The 18,435-nt window shown below is 40.9% G+C and overlaps 1 protein-coding gene across 1 annotated transcript in view; it reads left to right on the top strand.

The window, feature by feature from the left end:
- The window catches only part of GDPD4 (glycerophosphodiester phosphodiesterase domain containing 4), a 130,496-nt gene that overhangs the window by 54,816 nt on the left and 57,245 nt on the right, over positions 1–18,435 (top strand). Inside the window, 4 exon segments of the mRNA XM_078156933.1 lie at positions 4,797–4,856; positions 8,661–8,759; positions 8,838–8,931; positions 9,973–10,044. Coding sequence (XP_078013059.1) covers positions 4,797–4,856; positions 8,661–8,759; positions 8,838–8,931; positions 9,973–10,044 — 325 coding nt within the window.

Genomic DNA, 18,435 nt, shown 5'->3' with positions numbered 1-18,435 from the left:
TGAAAAAGCCATTATCAGGTAAAAACAAACAAATTAGGAAAAGAGATGGAAGGAAGATTGAATTCCTTCCATCTTTGTTCCTCTTCCAGTTACATTTGTTTGTTTCTGACTGAAAAGTGTATCAGAAGTGGTATCACAGATGATGATCCATTCAAAGACATGGGGAGATAGGGAAGAAATAGGAGGCATACACAAACATACTCACTTGGGGAAAATAAGTAAAGGAGACAAATTAATTTCCCATTGGAAATCTCACCTTGTTTGAGGGTCATTTAAAGAACCAAGAGAGGGATGGAGCCAAGAAGGTGGAGTAAAAGCAGTGACTTGCTTAAGTTCTCCCTAAAACCCCTCCCAAGAACTTGTAAAAATGGCTCTAAAAAAATTCTGGAGTAGCAAAACCCACAAAAATACGGAGTTAAACAAATTTCCAGCCCAGGACAACCTGGATGGTTGATGGGAAAGGTCTATTGCACTGGGCTAGGAGGGAGCGCAGTTTAGCATGGGCCGCCAAGGCACAGACCAGGCCCAGCAAACCTGAGCAGGCCTCAGGGGATTGAATCACTAGCAGTTGTAGTAGTTTCCAGACTTCTCAACACACAAATGCCAAAGAAGTTCAGTAGGAAAGGTTTGTCAGACCTGAGTGAGGGAGGAACGTGGTTCAGACCCAGTACTGGTGCAACCACTGGGCAGTGGCTGCTTCTGGAGCTCTCAGCCCACAGATGGAGGGGGAATCGAGTGCCTGATCAGAGGGGGATTGCAGGGATCTCTTTGCTGGTGCTGAGGCAGGAGTCTCTTGCTTTCCCTGTGCTTGGATCTGAGTCGCAGTCCTGGGTGGTGGTATTGGGGCAAGGAGGAGCATTGACGTGGTAGACGGTTGTGGGAAGGGAATCCTCTTCACATTTCAAAGGTAGAAAAGGGTGCTTGTGGTCACTCATAGACCAGAGCACAGGCCGGGGAAAGGAATAAATACCCCACCTTTGATCATATCACCTTGGAAGAACTGAAAATGTACAGGTCCTTAGAAGTATCTCTGAAAACAGTTGCACAAAACCCTTGAAGCTTGGGATGATACACCTTAAACACTGGAAGCAGACCCTTACTTTAACAAGGAGTTTAAAAGTTAAGTAATTGGTTTGGAACATGAGCAAACAGCACAAAAAAGTCAGACCATAGAATCTTACTTTGGTGACAAAGAAGATCAAAGCATACAACCAGAAGAAGACAACAAAGTCGAAGCTCCTATATCCAAAGCCTCCAAGAAAAATATGAATTGATCCCAGGCCATAGAAGAGCTCAAAAAGCATTTTGGAAAGCTGGTAAGAGAAGTAGGGGGAAAACTGGGAAAAGAAATGAGAGTGATGCAAGAAAATCATGAAAAATAAGCCAGCAGCTTGCCAAAGGAGACCCCAAAAAAATACTGAAGAAAATAACACCTTAAAAATAGCCTAACCCAAATGGCAAAAGAGGTCCAAAAGGCCAATGAGAAGAAGAATACCTTAAAAAGCAGACTTGACCAAATGGAAGAAGTCCAAAAGCTCCCTGAAGAAAATACTTTCTTAAAAATTAGAATGGAGCAAATGGAAGCTAATGATTTCATCAGAAATCAAGAAATTATAAAGCAAAACCAAAAGAATGAAAAAAATAGAAGACAATGGGAAATATTTCACTGGAAAAACAACTAACCTGGAAAATAGATCCAGGACAGATAATTTAAAATTATCAGACCACCTGAAAGCCATGATCAAAAAAAGAGCCTAGACATCATCTTTCAAGAAATTATCAAGGAAAACTGCCCTGATATTCTAGAACCAGAGGGTTAAATAGAAATTGAAAGAACCCACTGATCACTTCTTGAAAGAGATCCGCAAAAGAAAACCCTTAGGAATATTGTAGCCACCATTCCAGAGTTCCCAGGTCAAGGAGAAAATATTGTAAGCAGCCAGAAAGGAACAATATAAGTATTATGGAAACACAATCAGGATAACACAAGATTTAGCACCTTCTACATTAAAGGATTGGAGGGCTTAGAATATTATATTCCAGAGCTCAAAGGAGCTAGGATTAAAACCAAGAATCACCCACTTAGGAAACTGAGTATAATCCTTCAGGGGAAAAATGGATATTCAATGAAATAGAGGATTTTCAAGCATTCTTGATGAAAAGACCAGAGCTGAATAGAAAATTTGACTTTCAAATACAAGACTCAAGAGAAGCATGAAAAGGTAAACAGGAAAGAGAAATCATAAGGGACTTATTAAAGTTGAAGTGTTTACATTCCTAAATGGAAAGATGGTATTTGTAACTTATGGGACCTTTCTCAGTATTAGGGTAGTTGGAGGGAATATATATAGACAAAGGTCACAGAATGAGCTGAATATGAAGGGATGATATCTAAAAAATAAAATCAAGGGGTGAGAGAGGATTTTACTGGGAGAAGGAGAATAGGAGAGATAGAATGGGGTAAATTATCTCACATAAAAGAGGGGAAGAAAAAGCTTTTACCATGGAGTAGAAGAGGGAGGAGGTCAGAGGAAATGAATGAATCCTACTCTCATCAGATTTGGCTTAAGGAGGGAATAACATATACACTTAATTGGGTATGGAAATATGTCTTACCCTATGGGGAAATAGGGGGAAAGGGCATAAGAGAGGGGAGGATGATAGAAGGGAGGGCAGATTGAGGGAGGGGATAATCAGAAGCAAACACTTTTGAGAAAGGTCAGAGTCAAAGGAGAGAATGGAATGAATGGCGGGCGGGATAGGATGAAGGGAAATATAGTTTTTCACAATATGGCTATTATGGAAGTATTTGCATGACTACACATGTATAACCTGTATCAAATTGCTTGCCTTCTCAAGGAGGGTGGGTGGGGAGGGAGGATGGGAAAGAATTTGGAACCCAAAGTTTTAAAAAGAAATGTTAAAGATTGCTTTCACATGCAACTGGGAAATAAGATATGCAGGCAATGGGGTATAGAAATCTATCTTACCCTACAGGAAAATAGAAGGGGAAGAGGATAAGAGAAGAGGGGGTATTGGAAGGGAGGGCATATCAGGGGAAGGGGTATTCAGAATGCACGCTGTCTTTGGGTGGAGGGAGGGGGGAGATGGGGAGAAAATTTGGTACTCAAAATTTTATGGAAGTGAATGTTGAAAACTAAAAATAAATCTAAATTTTTTTTAAAAAAGTTAGTGAAAGCTGTGCATATGAATCTGGAATTAAGGATAAGATGGAAAATAAATGACCCTTTGAAAAACTGAAGAAAAAAATAAAGAACCAAGAGAGAACATTGATAGGCAAAATCAATGAAAGAGCATATAAATTGTCCTAGTGATTGAGTAAAGGGAGGAAGGGGTAGAATTCATTGTCTTCAGGAAAATGGGAAGAGAGGAGTGTGTTTAAAGGGAGTTTGGATTCATACTATTAGCTGGGCTAGGAAAAGGAAGAAAGCCTATTTTCTTGCAGAAGCCTTAATGATGATAACATTATTTGTTGTTTAACATAATATTTGTATTTAAAAACATTTATGTCCTAATAATGTTACAATGTGTGGCCATTTATATAGCACTTTAAGGTTAAGAAACCACTTTGCAGATAGCTCATTTGATCCTTGCAACAAACCTGGGAGGTAAGTGCTATTATCACCCCCATCTTACAGTTGAGGAAATTGACGTAGACAGGTTAAATGACTTGCCTAGCATCATACAACTAGTTAAGTGTTAGAGGCAGATATTTGAATCCAGGTCTTCCTAACTCCATGGAGAAGGCAATGGGAAACTACTCCAGTATTTTTGCTAAGAAAACCCCAAATGGAGGTCACGAAGCTGAACAACAGCAGCTTCCTTACTCCAGGACCAGTGCCCTGTCCACTAGGCTACCTAGCTTCCTCTCATTTGCCTTACTTTTGTATTAAGGTCATAGAGAACAGCTTTTTGAATCCCTTGTAGAAAGAGATTCTGGGGCATCTGCAGTACCCAGGACACAGTGATGCGTAATCAGTGCTTTATTTATCTACCTATCATATCTATGTATCTGTTCTACAAGGGTTAAGAAGTGAGGAAGGGGGCTCAGATTCTTAAAATCTAGCCAATAGCTTACTAACATTCAGCCTCCTTAAGAGTCTGCCCAATATGACAGATGCTCTAATAAACCTTGTCTTTGGCTGAAAAAAAAATGAGGAAGGGGATGAACTGATCTTTCTTGGAAAAGACTGTCACAGATTAATGTTTTTTAAACCAAGAGATGAGATGAAGAAGAGGGTAGAGAGGATTCTGAATCTCACTCTTACCTGGGTGAGAGAAAAAAAAGAATAACAATTAAACATAAAATTGAGGAATCTGAGCTAGGCTGAAGAACAAAACAGTGGGAGTTTAGATAGATCAGAGCAGGGATTCTTAATTTTTTGTGTGACATAGATGCATTTGGCAGTCTGACTGAAGCCTAGAGACTTCAAAATAATGTTCATAAAATGCATTGGATTTTAAAGGAAACCAGTTATCTTGAAATACAGTCATAAAAATATATATACTTATGCATATGTATGCATATATGTTTGTATATACACATATATGTATCTATATACATACATATAAATGTATATATGTTTGTGTGCATATGTGTGTGTGTGCATATGTATATGCACATATATATAAAGCTCGCAGACCCCAGGCTAAGAAACTCTGGTAGAAAGAGGGGACTGTTATCAGATGACTAACCAAAACAAAGGTCTTAGATCCAGTGCTAGTTTTAATGACTTTCAGAACCCAACCATCATCTTTTCCATTTGTCTTTGCAGATCACAGGGATCTGTTTGCTTGCAAAAGGGCAGCAGCTATACCTGCATTGGTGCAATAAGGTAGGACATATGAAAGCTTTCTAACCTGACTTTCCCTAGGGTCAGGGACAGGTCACATGTATGCCTTCCCCATCCTTTCCTACAAAGTCTTGGGAAGAAGGATGCAAAAATAGCACCTGGGGAAAGGACAAGAGCGATATTTGCCTGCAGAGATTAATGGAGTGGAGGTGGGGGCAGGTTGGGGGGTAGGTTGAGTTGGATTTAATATGTTGTTGACATTTGTATTTTTTAAAAAAATGACGTTGATTCTTTGCTTTGCTGCCCAGATTGACTAGCAGGACCAAGCTGCCTGTTTCCCACAGCAGCATGGTACCCTCCAGCACCATATCAGTTTTGCCATACAGTAGGCACTGATCCTTTAATTAGAATTTTGAGTATTCTGTTCAGTTATCTATATCTACTTAACACTCACCTAGCCCACATCTCAATCTTGTCCAAAAAAATATCGTAAGACACTTTAAGTGCATTAATGCAATCAAGATGATTTATGCCTACGATATTTCTTGATTGGCCAATCTAATAACTATTGTCAAAAAAGGACCTTTTATTGTGAACCTATGTTGATTATTAATAATTATTTTTAAAGTGCCCATGAAACATGTTGAACAATAAGAAAGCGTAGACATGTGTAGTTCCTGGGATATAGCTTTCCGTCCTTTTTGGCTCCTCTCTTGTTCTCTTGTGTTTTTCTCAAAGCTTCTGAACAGTGATCACTTCGTCACATCTGCAAATTCTTTCATGATTTCTATTTTATCTAGCCCTGGAGTCTGGAAGTCATTTAAAGCAATTAGAATCTAATTACCAATTTTTAGATGCTCTCCTAGCATTGAAGGAACTGGGTGTATTTAGATAAGGTAAGAGCAGACTAGGGGCATGAACTGTTTCAAAAAAATGATTGTTGTGCAGAAGAGGATTAGCTTTATTATAACTCCCTGTCCTCAAGAGACAGTCCTCTGCCTGCAGAGAGGTTAATTTTTACTTTGCTGGCTGTCTCCCATACCTCAAATGCTTTCCATCCTCACTTCTGCCTCCTGGCTTCCTTCAAGACCTAGCTCAGATTTCATCTTCTGCAAGAGTCCTCTTCCAGTTCTCCCAACTGCTAGTACCAACCCTCTAAGAGTGTGCTGTAAGATTACACATTATTTCTGTTTGTATCTTCAGAATGTTATTCTTGAGCATTTTCCATCCTACTTGGGTTGACGTATTAGCCTGCAGAATTTTCGAGTCTGCAAAGAAAAAGCAACCCCCCCCAAAAAAAGCATGTGTATATGTATGCATGTAGCTATACACGAATGTATACATATATATGTATATGTATATGTATATGTGTGTACACACATTTATACACACATACATACATACCATATATATATATAGATAGATATAGATATATAGATACACACACACACACACACACACACACACACACACACATAGATAGATAGATATTCATTGAGGCAAGATATCAGAGAGACAACAGCTATAGCAAAAGGAAGAATACCACTGTAGAGATGTCCAGGAACTCACAAGAGACAGAATCAAAACCCACAACCTGAAATGTTTATATACAAATGTAGTAATGTATACATGACAAGCAATATAAACTACAGATCCTCATGTGAATAAGTAAATTTGGCCTTAACAGCATCACCAAGATTTTCTGGGTTTGAATTTGTAATTAGAATATCACTCTGGAAGGGAATAATTTATTTAAAGGAACAGAATTTTCCCAATAGATAAATGGTCAAATGATCTGAATAGGCAGTTTCCAAAGGAAGAAATCCAAATCATCAGCAACCATGTGAAAGATGTTCTAAGTCACTAATTAAGAAGAGTGAAAACTAAAGCACTTTGAGGTTCCACCCTCAGCTCATCGGATTGGCAGAGAAGACAAAAAAGGAAAACAGGCTCACTATTGGCCTATGGGTCCAGCCATTTGGAACTGTGCCCCCAAAGTCATAAAACTGTGTCATACTCCTTGGCCCAGGTAGAGTACTACATCAGCTGGCAGCTGCTTATTCTCTCCAGGGTAAACTATACATTTCCTGGCCTTCTTTTCAGCTGGACTTCTACAATCTGATCTGACTCGATCCCACCTTCCCATCACTCTCCTTGGCCCATTCTTTGTTGTAGCTGAGGTGCTATACTTGTTGTTTTCTTGTACTTGACATTCTAGTTCTCATCTGCTTCTGCACAGGCTGCTTCATAAGTTTGGAATGCCCTTCCTCTTTACTTCTGCCTCTTAGAATCCCTAGTTACCCTTAGGACTCAGTTCCAGGGATATCTCAAGAACATGAGGCCTTTTTTTATGATCCCCAAGGTTATTAGTACTACTCTCCAAATTACCTTTTATTTTTCTGTGTATGTATTGTTTTTTTTTTCCCCAATAGAATGTAAGTTACTTGAGAGCAAGGAATGTTTTTGTATTTGTCTTTGTGTTCCCACCACCTAGCCTTGCACATAGTAGGGCTTAGCAAATGCTTCTTGAATTGGACTATTTAAAGAACAGTTGGCTAGTGGGGCCCCTTAGGCTCTGTGAACCTAACAGGAAAAAGGGTGTGGAAGGATGGATGATATCCTTGTGTGTCCTCTGGAATCCATCTGATGATTAATAGTGTCATTTTCCCCCATCTGGCTGTGTGGTCATCCCATTCTGAACATTATGAGGAACTTGGGGTCTGTATCCTGGGATATGATCCCAGCTAGTGTGAACCCCTCAGGAATATGGGACTCAGAAGCAAATCACATGGTGTCTTCTTCCTCTGTAGCAGTATGTTGTTCAGTTGTTTCAGACATGTCTGACTTTTTGTGTCCCCATTTCGGATTTTCTTGGCAAAGATACTGGAGTAGTCTGCCATTTCCTTCTTCAGTTCATTTTACAGATGAAGGAACTAAGGCAAAAAGGGATAAGGGACTTGTCCAATGTCACGTGATTAGTAAGTATCTGAGGCGGGATTTGAACTCATGAAGACAAGTCTTCCTGAATCTAGGTCCCATACTCTATCCACTGTGCCACTTAGCTGCCCTTCCACAGCATTACAGAAGAGTAAAATCTGGTTCAAGTAAACATCTAAGACAATGGAGGAGAAGAGAAAGGGAGGTTACGGAGGTGTGTGAGAACCGACAGTGCCAAAGTGATTGACCTTCAGCTCAGTGTGACCATGTCATCCCATAGTCAGTAAAGTCCAGTGGTTCTGTGAGATGATCTCCAGTTTGTCATCCATCCATCCATCCATCCATCCATCCATCCATCCATCCATCCATCCGTCTGTCCATTCATGCATCCATCCATCCATCCATCCATCCGTCTGTCCATTCATGCATCCATCCATCCATCCATCCATCCATCCATCCATCCATCCATCCATACCTTGCATATACATAATGATTTGTATATCATCTCTCCCACTAAACTGTGAACTCTTTGAGAGCGGGGAGCTATGTTGTTATTTGTTTGCCTTTCTTTGTATGCCAGCACTTAGCACAGTGCCTGGCACATAGTAGTTGCTTTATAAATTCTTGTTGATGGTGATGATTGTCACCAGGCAATTTGGGATTGCCTTGGTGGGCTTTGTGAGTGTGTGTAGTTTTATACCCTTATTGTATGAAGATGAGCCTCTGCGTTTTGACTGCATCTCACTATGCCACCCCTTTCTCTCAGCTCCCGCACCTCCAGTGTCATCCTGAGTCACTGGACTCTCCATTCTTCCTGATCCTGTAGTGACGTGGGTGGGGTTCTGTGAACCTTGGGGGGTGGTCATTGCACCCTGAGCATGCTTCCAATGTGAGGTGTTTGTCCTGCAGATTGGCGCTCTGTTGGTCTTGAGCATATGCATCCTTGCTTTTCTGTCCGTAAGCTTATTTTATGAGGAAAAATGGAAAGCTGCTGAGGTATCACTACAGGTAAGCACACCCTAAAGGGTCATGGTTGTGTGTCCCTTAGAAGCTGATCTCAGCCAAATATTCCAACTTTCTTGGCAGATGACTGCTCCCTACGTACATCTCTTTGGCATATGCATGATGGTGGTTTTTTCATGGCCCATAGCCCTCTATTTTGCCAAGCTGAATAAAACAGGTAGGCCAGGTTGCATAAACCTGGAGTTTATTGGATTGGTGTAACTGGAGGTTGGGTGGTAAGGAGGAATACATACAGGTCATGGGGGCCCTTAGAGACTTTGCCAAAGGAGGAAGGCTCAGGAAGATTCTTGATCAGAGTTATAAATGGAGATATTAACACTTTTGCCAACTACTTCAAAGTGTGTTTGGAGCAAATATTACCCTCTGCTCAAGAGGACATTGTGTAATATAGGGGATTGAGGTAGGGGAGGAGTTAATACCATCCCACTATCATTCTTACTGAGAGGTAGGAAGATATGGATAGAGAGCTAGCCTTTGGAGACAGGAAGAACTGCCTTCCAAATCCAAGCCTCTTGACACATACTTGATACACGCTTAACCTCTCATTCTTAGCTCTGGACATCTCTTTAAGACTCTAAAATGCTGCCAATGTGGATAGGTAGAGGCACTTTTCTAGCAATGCAATCACTGATCTAGAACCTAGCCATTGTCCCCTGCTAACTAGGTATTGGGCTGTGTTGTTTATATGTTGCTAAAGGATTGTGGATTCCAATGTCAGCTGCCTCTAAGTTAGGACAAAGGAGTGGCTTTGCATTTGATTTATTCTTAACCCCTTGCCCAGTTTGCCAGGGCACCAGCCCTCATTGAACTCCTCAAGGGTGATGATGGGCCCAAGTATGGTTGTATTCTGTTTCCAGAGTAGAGGCAGTTTCATTGATAGGGCCTTCTGAGTTAATTCTGTAATCTGAATAGAGTGGATGTTCCCTGGGAGGTCCCATCTGATAATGAGCAGTTATGCCAGAGCCAAAGAGAAAGATAACTATTTGGTAAGTCATAGCTGCAATTATAGGATCATGTATTTGGACCTGGGAAGGACCCTGGAGGTCCTCTAGAAAAACTCCTTTATTGTTCTTGTAGTCTGGGGAGGATAGTGATGCCCGTGTACAACAGAGGGAAGATCTTATCAGGATAGGGTAGCCGCAGAAGAGATGCTAATAAACTTATGATGGTCCTATTTTCTCTTTTTGTCAAGCTTTAGCTCTTATGGAGGTGGAGCCCAAAGGTCAGAAAGAAGCCTATGAAAAGTCTAGGAAAATAATGAAAATTAGAGGTAAGGGTTGGTGCAATAGATTTAAGTATATGGGAGATAATGAAATCAAGCAAGTGGGGCAAACTCCTGCAAGTGAGGCAGAGGACAAAGGCATACCCCAAGATCTGCTAATCAAATTTTTTGGATGACACAAGGCTGTGAGGGAAAAACTAATGCACTGAATGAGAGAATCCACAAAGATCTTAGAGCAGTGAACTGAATCTACTGAAATGACATCAATAGCAATAAATGAAAGTCTTATGCTTAAGTTAGAAAAAAATCAGCTTTACAAATACCCAATGGGGAAGTCATGGCTAGACAGCAGCCAGGCTGTCAATAAGCATTTATTAAGTGCCTGCTATGTGCCAGGCACTGTGCTAAGCTTTGGGAATATAAAAAGAGGCAAAAGACAGTCCCTGCTCTCAAGGAGCATGCCATATGTGACTTTTACAAATAAAAAAAAAGTGACCACAAACTCAGGGTGAGTCCATGTGGGTGATAAGGCAGCTAGATACCTTAAACTGCAGGAATTAAAAGCAATATGGGGCCAAGTATGAGAACCAACTCTCTCCATACTCCACTTTGTCCAGACTCCATATAGAATTTTGTGTCAGCTTCTAGGATGTTTTTAAGAGGGTCCTTGACAAACTTGGAGTGGATCCAGAGAGGGGCAACTGGAATAATGCCATCTGTGGAAATGTTAAAGGAAACAGGTGTCAGTGTTAAGCAGCCTGCCTCTGGCACAGAAGGAGGTCACTGCTGATACAGATAGCTGTCCCATGTGTCCAAGGAGAGCTGCTGATCTGTGGAGGGAGGGTGGAATTCCAGTCCTCTGCCTTGGAATCCTGGGCAGCAGTCCTAGGGAAGGAGCTATTCCTTGGAAACTCTAGGACAGAGCAGGAACATGGCCAGAAGGATAGAGTCTTCAAAAAAGAGTCTAGTGAGCTTAACTCATTACTAGTAAATTAAGGTACTGTCTAGTAAGATCATCCAGTAAGGGCAAGAGAAAGATGAGTAACCATGGTCACTGACTACCTGCTGGGGATACTGAGGCAGTTGTTTGTTGACCTGATTACCCCAACTGAGAGGACTGCTGTTTCCCCTGGAGCATGGGTCCATGACATCCTGGGAAACCTCCTAAGACTTACCAAATCTGATGCCCACTACTCACTTCTGGTGATTCCCAGGGTCTGCAGATTAATCTAGAAGGCCTCTTAGAAAGCACAAACCCTCTTAGGGGCACACATGTGGCTCATGACTGCCACCACGCAAGGCGAGGGCTTTAGAAGAGAAGTTGCAGGTTTGGGAAGTGAACAGCTGGGTAAGAAGATGAGACTTGAGAAGAGGGTTCAGGTTTCTAGACCTATTTAAAATATAGGAATGATGGGCTCTTCATATGGGATGGACACTTCTCAAAGTGCTGGTACAAATGAATTTGCCTGGAGTCTGGCAAATCTATTCAAAGGTCTTCGAACTGTAATGGGTGGGATGTGTGTGTGTGTGTGTGTGTGTGTGTGTGTGTGTGTGTGTGTGTAAAATGGCCCATGTATCACATCATACTACATTATGTACCATAAAAAGTAACTATATTGTAATTCTAATAGCTAGCATTTGAGGTTTGCAGAACACTTTTTATTTAAAATATCTCATTTAATTCTCACCACAACCATGAGAGATAGGTGCTATTATCGTCCACATTTTATAGATGAGGAAACACAGCTAGACAGAAGTTAAGTGACTTGTCCAGGGTAACACAGCTAGTAAGTGTCTGAGGCTGGATTTGAACTCAGATCTCCCTGACTTCCAGTCCACTGCTCACTCTGCTACACCAAAATCACTTAGAAATGCAGAGAAAGAAACAGAGAAGAGTGTACCAAATAAAGCTCATTGCCTTGGTTGACTGATCTCAAGCGCAAAAAGGGGGGGGAACGGGGAAGTAAAGATCCTAATGCACTGAGAAATTTGACCTTATAATTAGAACATGGCTCTGAAAGTGTATACTTTATATTCTCCATTTGGCTCTCACTGTGATCTTTCTGCAGTGCAGCTCAGACCCTGGCCCTCACCTGTTCATTGAACTCCGATGGTTCTCTGTTACCTCCAGGATCAAATACAAAATCACCTGTTTGGCTCTTGAAGCCCTTCCTAACCTGGCCCTGTCACACCTTTCTGGTCTTTTATGCCTTACTCCCCTCCGTGTTCTCTGTGATTCGATGACACTGACTTCCTTGCTGGTCCTCACAGAAGACATTCTGTCTTCTGACTCCATTCGTCTTCACTGGCTTTCCTCATCCCTTGAATTCTCTCCTGTCTCGGACTTACCTCCTGGCTTCCTTCAAGTCTTAGCTAAATCCCCTTTTGCAAAAAGCCTTTCCAGGTGTTCCATCGTGTTAGTGCCTTCCCTCTGAGATGACCTCTAATTTATATTACATTATCTCCTGTATAGAGATGACCTCTAATTTATATTACATTATCTCCTGTATAGATGTCATCTGTACATAGTTCTTTGCATGTTATCTCTCTCATCATCAGCCCCTGTTAGACTGTAAGCTCCTCAAGGGCAGGGACAATGTATTAACCTTTCTTTTCATCCCCAGCACTTAGCACAGTGGCTGGCATATAGTAGATTCTTAATAAATGCATCACATGGCTGGCACATAGTGGGTGTCTAATATATGCTTGTTGACAATTTATGTAAAAGTCAAGAGAAAAGGAGTACTGGATATTAAGGAGACATGCTTATGTAAAGAAATTAAGAAACCAGAAAGGGAGAAATACAGTGGTGATCATTTGGATAAAGTTCAACAGAGGTAGTAACAAAAGGGATCATCAGATATAGTATGAGGCACCTGGCCAGAAAGAGAAAATAGATGAGGAGTTTGGGAGACAAGATCCAGGCACACTCTCTGGACATCGACTGGGACACCTTGCCAAAAACACAATAGCTACAAATCTTTTGACTTGGAATAATTTCCTTTCCAGCAAAGGGAACTCCTCTTGTGGCTATAATTGCCACCAATAAGAGGGAATTGGTTAGTGAGGGCATGAGTGAGTACAAAGAATGCATGGCTGAAGGGAGGCTGAGTCATCGCAGATTAACCTTATGTCCTTAAAAAAAATTTTTTTTTGGACAACCCTGCCCTGGTAAATCTGGACACTGCTGTAAAGATTGTTACCCTGAATTTTAGACAAGCATTGGACAGTGTCTTGCTGTAGTTGTGGAAAAGAGAGAGAAGTGACTCTAGTTAGTACAGTTAAGTGGGTTCAGAACTAATTTAATGGATGATAAATTTAAAAAATAGTTGTTCATGGTTTGATATCAGTTCAGAAGGAGACCTCTCCTGCAGGGCCCCGGGGATCTGTCCTTGTCCCTTGTGCTGTCCAAGGTTTTTAACCATTGACTTGGGTGAAGACATAGATAGCAGGTTTATCAGATTTTCAGATAACAGAAAACTAGGAGAGAGAGAAAGCTCATGTACATGATAGGATCTGAAAAGATCTTAGCATCACTGATTTAGACCGAAAAGGGATCTTAGAAACCAAGTGCCTCAGGTAGGCCTAATCAATAAGATTAATTAAATAGGGATAAATGTAAAATTTTAAGTTTAAAAAAATCCAGCTTTATAAATACAAGTTGGCAGAAGTATTCTTAGAGATCAGTTTATCTAAAAAACATTTAGGGGTCTTAGGGGACCTCAAGCTCACATTTGTTATTAAGTCATTTTTCAGTCATGTCTGACTCTTTATGGCTCCACCTGGGGTTTTCTTGGCAAAGGTACTGGAGTGGTTTGCCATTTCCTTCCTCATTTTACAGATGAGGAAACTGAGGCAAAAAGAGTGAAGTAACTTACCCAGGGTCACATAGCTAGTACGTATCTGAGGCCAGATTTGAACTCAAAGATGAGTCTTCTTGACTTAAGGCCCTGACTTTCACCACCTAGCCGCCCTTTAGATAACGAGCTGGGATATCAGCCCCAAAAGCTTAATGTGATCCTGCGCTACACTGAGAAGCATGGACGTGGGACATCGTGGGAGGTCCTTTTCTCTGATTCATCACATTTGGAGTATTGTTCTGAGTTCTGTGTACCATGTTTTAGGAAAGACATTGATGAATTGGAAAACTCATCAGAGTCAAGCCAGAGGAAGGGGACTATAGTGATAAGTGCAGATCATGCCGCGTGAAGATCGCATATAGAAATAGGGGACATTTAGCCTACGAAAGAGAAGGCCTGTGGGGGGACATGGGAACTGCGACTATCTCGAAGCACTGGCCATCGTGGAGAAGAGGGATTAGAAATTATTCTGCTTGGCTCTGGAAAGAAGCAAGGGAGGAAGCCAGCACTTACTAAGTGCCTGTTGGGTGCCAGGCCCTGTGCTAAGTGCTGAGTGCTTTACAAATACTATCTCATTTGACTGGCCAGAACTAGAGACCCTGGGTGGAAGTTGTCAAGAGGTAATTTGAGGTTTGGTGTCAGGAAGGGCTTCATGGAAATTAGAGCTGTCCAGAAATGGTGTGGGCAGCCTTGGAAGATAACAGCCTCCTACTTTTCTGGAGGTATTCAGACAAAGGCTGGTTGACTACTTATCAGGTATGTTGTAAAGGCCTTCTCGTGGAAACCAGTGGCCCCTGAGGTCCCTCCCTACTCTGAGACTCTGAGATTTGAGCATCTGGAATGCTTTGGTAGGCATACATTGCCTTTCTATGTTCTACAAGTGGGAAAATGCTACTGGTGAATTGCAGTATCCTAGGCTTTGTAGGCAAGGACATCCCCACAGAGAAGAGCACAGTATTGGCTGGTCTACTGTCAGGCTGTGTGGCCACAAAATATGTCACACACATCATCTCATTTGATTCTTAGAACAACTTCATGCTGGAGATAGTTGAGGCAGTCAGCCCTCAGCTTGTCCATATGATGACCCTTTCCTCTTGCTATATGACCCGATTCATTTCATTTTCTAACCTCATGTTTTCCTGATGGGGGAGGATATCTTTTAATGCTGCTTTTATATACGTCTACCATGTGCCTCCCTGTTGTTTTTTGGATCACTTGCATTTTGCATATAGCATCCATATAGCATCACTGGAGGGACATTGGTGTTGAAATGATGGGAGGGAGGGAAGGAAGAAAAAAAAGATGGAACGTGCCAGGCACTGTGCTAAGCACTTTACAAATATTACCTCATTTGATCCTCACAAAAACTCTGGGAGGTAAGTGCTGTTATTGTCCCTACTTTACAGATGAGGAACTGAGGCAATCTGGTTAAGTAATTTGTCCAGGGTTGCATAGCTAGCTACTAAGTGTTTGAGATTAAATTTGAACTTGGGTCTTCCTGACTACAGGCCAGGTGCTCTATCCACTGAGGCACCTAAATTCCAGGAAATTTCTTGGGATCTTTGAAAACATTGAACCATTTTCCCCAGTGCAATCTGGTCTAGTCTTCTTTTCCCATTAAATTCTGGGCCTGGTTTATTGTTTATCTATCAAAATGAGGTAACATGTACCCTGTGCTTTGCAAAACTTAAGGCAGTATAGAAATGTGGGCTGCCATTGTTTTTATTATCTATGGTACATATTCAAAACATGTATATTCATAGACATATCTAAGGGTATGCTGGAGCCAGCTCAAATCAACTCCCCAAAGCAATTTCAATTTAAATTGTTAAAGTTACTGTGTGAGCATTTACACCTCTAAAACAGGCAAATGCCATGAATCATGGCTTAATTTATTGTTTGTCTAAACTTAAGAAAGTGATGGAAAGAATGCAAATAATGAAGATTAAACTTAAAAGTGTGTCACCATCCTCTTTTTTGGGGGAGGGAGAGAGCTGTAAATTGTAAAACACTTACCAGCACACCCCTGTATATGTATGTATATAGCTATGGACTAACTCAGTGAGTTGCCCATCTAACCACATGTCACAATCTAGTTCTCCTCCTGTTCTTTCTCCTCCTCATATCTCTCATTACTTTTTTTTTCTATGTATGTTGGGAGGCTGATCTCCTTTGTATGACTATGGACCTCATGAAGGTCCTTTAGTATTCTGAGGCTTGATGCTGTCTTGCCATGTTATCTGCACCCAGGACTTCACCATTCTTAGAGAATCCTTCTTTAATTTAGACTTGATGTGGGATGTCTTCCATGACATGGGTGAATATGTTTGGTGAGGATATGCCTCCATATTTGATGCCTTGTGTTGACAACATGAGGATTTCAGGACAAATTCTATGTGTCAAAAAATCTTGAATGATCATAATGTGAATAAGAGCCTCCTTGTTTCAGGAGAACCATTATGGCTCTGTTTGACCGTTTTTAGCGGAGGAAGAAGGAATCATTCAATGATACCGATATATATTTTACACCTTTCAGTCAACTGTGTGACTATGAAAAGGCCAAATCATGTGCAGAAGTCTGCATTTTTTTCCCTTTCTCTTTTTCTTACCAGGGGTATTCTATTCTTCATATGTACATAGATCATTTTCATACTTTATAGACATGAGAAATAGGAATGCATCTTTAGTCGCTTCTCTTTCTTGGTAATAATAGCATCTGTGACTTATCAGGGGTATTCTATTCTCCATATGCATATAGATCATTCTCATGAAGACTATCGAGATGAGAAAATAGGAATGTGTGTCTTTAATTAATGTGTCTTTAATTACTGACATTTTAATCTTTTTTTTTTTGGTAACAATAGTATCCTTGTTTTTTTCCTACACATTTGGTATGTTTCCTTCCTTAAAATATATTGAAATTTGATCCCTCAATGTTTTCAGAAACTGTTCCACCTCCAGCCTGGATTTCGTCATTGTGTTCTTGGCCTGGCCCAGTTGCTTTTCCTGATTTCTTCCTAAGTGCCATTCCTATTTTTTCATATAGCTCACTGTTACTGAGGTATCATCTGAGTGTGTGGTTCTGTTGTCATCAGGAATGAAAAAAGATTCTTTTTTCCATTTTCCAGGTTCGTCATAATCTTCCGCCAACCTCCTTTGTAATGCATATTATTGATTTTTACCTTTGTTTTTTCTAACCAATCCTTTGACTCCTTGTACAGTTAATTTGTAAATGATTTTTATATTAGCAACTAGTTTCCTGCATATGAATGTATAAGTAGTTCCATTGTGTGTGTGTGTGTGTGTGTGTGTGTGTTTGTCTGTGGTGAAAAATTAAGCACTTTTCTTATTTAGTACCTTTAGACTCTTTTCTTAATCTCCCAGTCTTTGGTTGTCTTCATTTCTTGATCTCTGATTATATTGACTAGCTCTTCTTTGGCTGTTGTCCTCTATGCCCACCTTGGCGAATCTTGTCAAGCACTCCCTACGGTTTCCCTGCTTATTTGTCTTCAGCAGCAGATGTTGGCTCCCAGGGTGCCATTATCTTCATGGTAACCCCTGTCCAAAGAATTAGCTGCAAAGCAAAGAGGCCCAGCATTCCATGACATGCTTCTTGTCGTTGGGCACATGAGGAAGCCGACTCTGCCAGCTTCCTTATTCACATGTCTAAGGACAGCCTTTGAGTCATCATTTGCACCTAGCTGCAACTTTTTAGGGTCTCCTGATTTCATTTTTCGTGAGAATGTTAATATGGACGCAGTCCATTTCCTCCAGTAGTATATCAACTTGGCAGTCATCAGACAAAGATCTCACAGAGTGCCAACATTTTAGCTAGTATTTATAATTGATCTAAAACCTGTTGTGATTCTTATCTCCTCCTACCCCCTTTATGGCTTCTCTGCTGCCATTATGATGGAAACAGATGGAAAGCACAGGAATGAGAACCATTTTGTATTTTTATATATTTCGTGGGTCACCATAGCCCAACTAAAATCCTATTTTCTGTAGGAAGTCTTCTCCAACCTCTCAATTCCAGGGCCTTTCCTCTGTTAATTTCCTGTTTTCTTGCACGTATATATTGCTTGCTTTGTATATATTTGTTTGCATGTTGACTCCCGTTAGATTGTAAGCTCCTTGAGGGCAGTGATCCATCTTTTGCTGCTTTTTATATCCCCAATGCTTAGCATGGTGCCTGGCACATAGTAGGTACTTAATGTTTATTGATTGATTTGCCCAAGAATTTACCTTCTGGCAATCAGCTGCTGGTGTTAAATCTGTCCTACTTAGTGAGGCTCTTCTAAGTCTGTGTGGGCATAATATATTGCTGGAAGCTTGTACTTTGTTGACAAAGCCCTTGAGAACCCCAAATCACTTCCATGATGCAGTGAAACATTGGAGCAGGACTTTAATGGAGAGAAGTGCTCAACATATAATTTTTTATTATCATTGTCATTTTTGGAATAGAGACTTGACCCTGTGTTTTCATTGATGCAGGAGATTCTCATGTAAGAGGACTCCCTACTAATGTAGTAGTGTTAGCTGACACCTTCTTTATCGAAGCTTTATAATCTCAGAATTA

This window comes from Phascolarctos cinereus, unplaced genomic scaffold, assembly GCF_003287225.1.
Source record: "Phascolarctos cinereus isolate Bilbo 61053 unplaced genomic scaffold, phaCin_HiC Scaffold_726;HRSCAF=1367, whole genome shotgun sequence".
Lineage (NCBI taxonomy): Eukaryota > Metazoa > Chordata > Mammalia > Diprotodontia > Phascolarctidae > Phascolarctos > Phascolarctos cinereus.
This window is presented reverse-complemented; position numbering and strand designations above follow the sequence as displayed.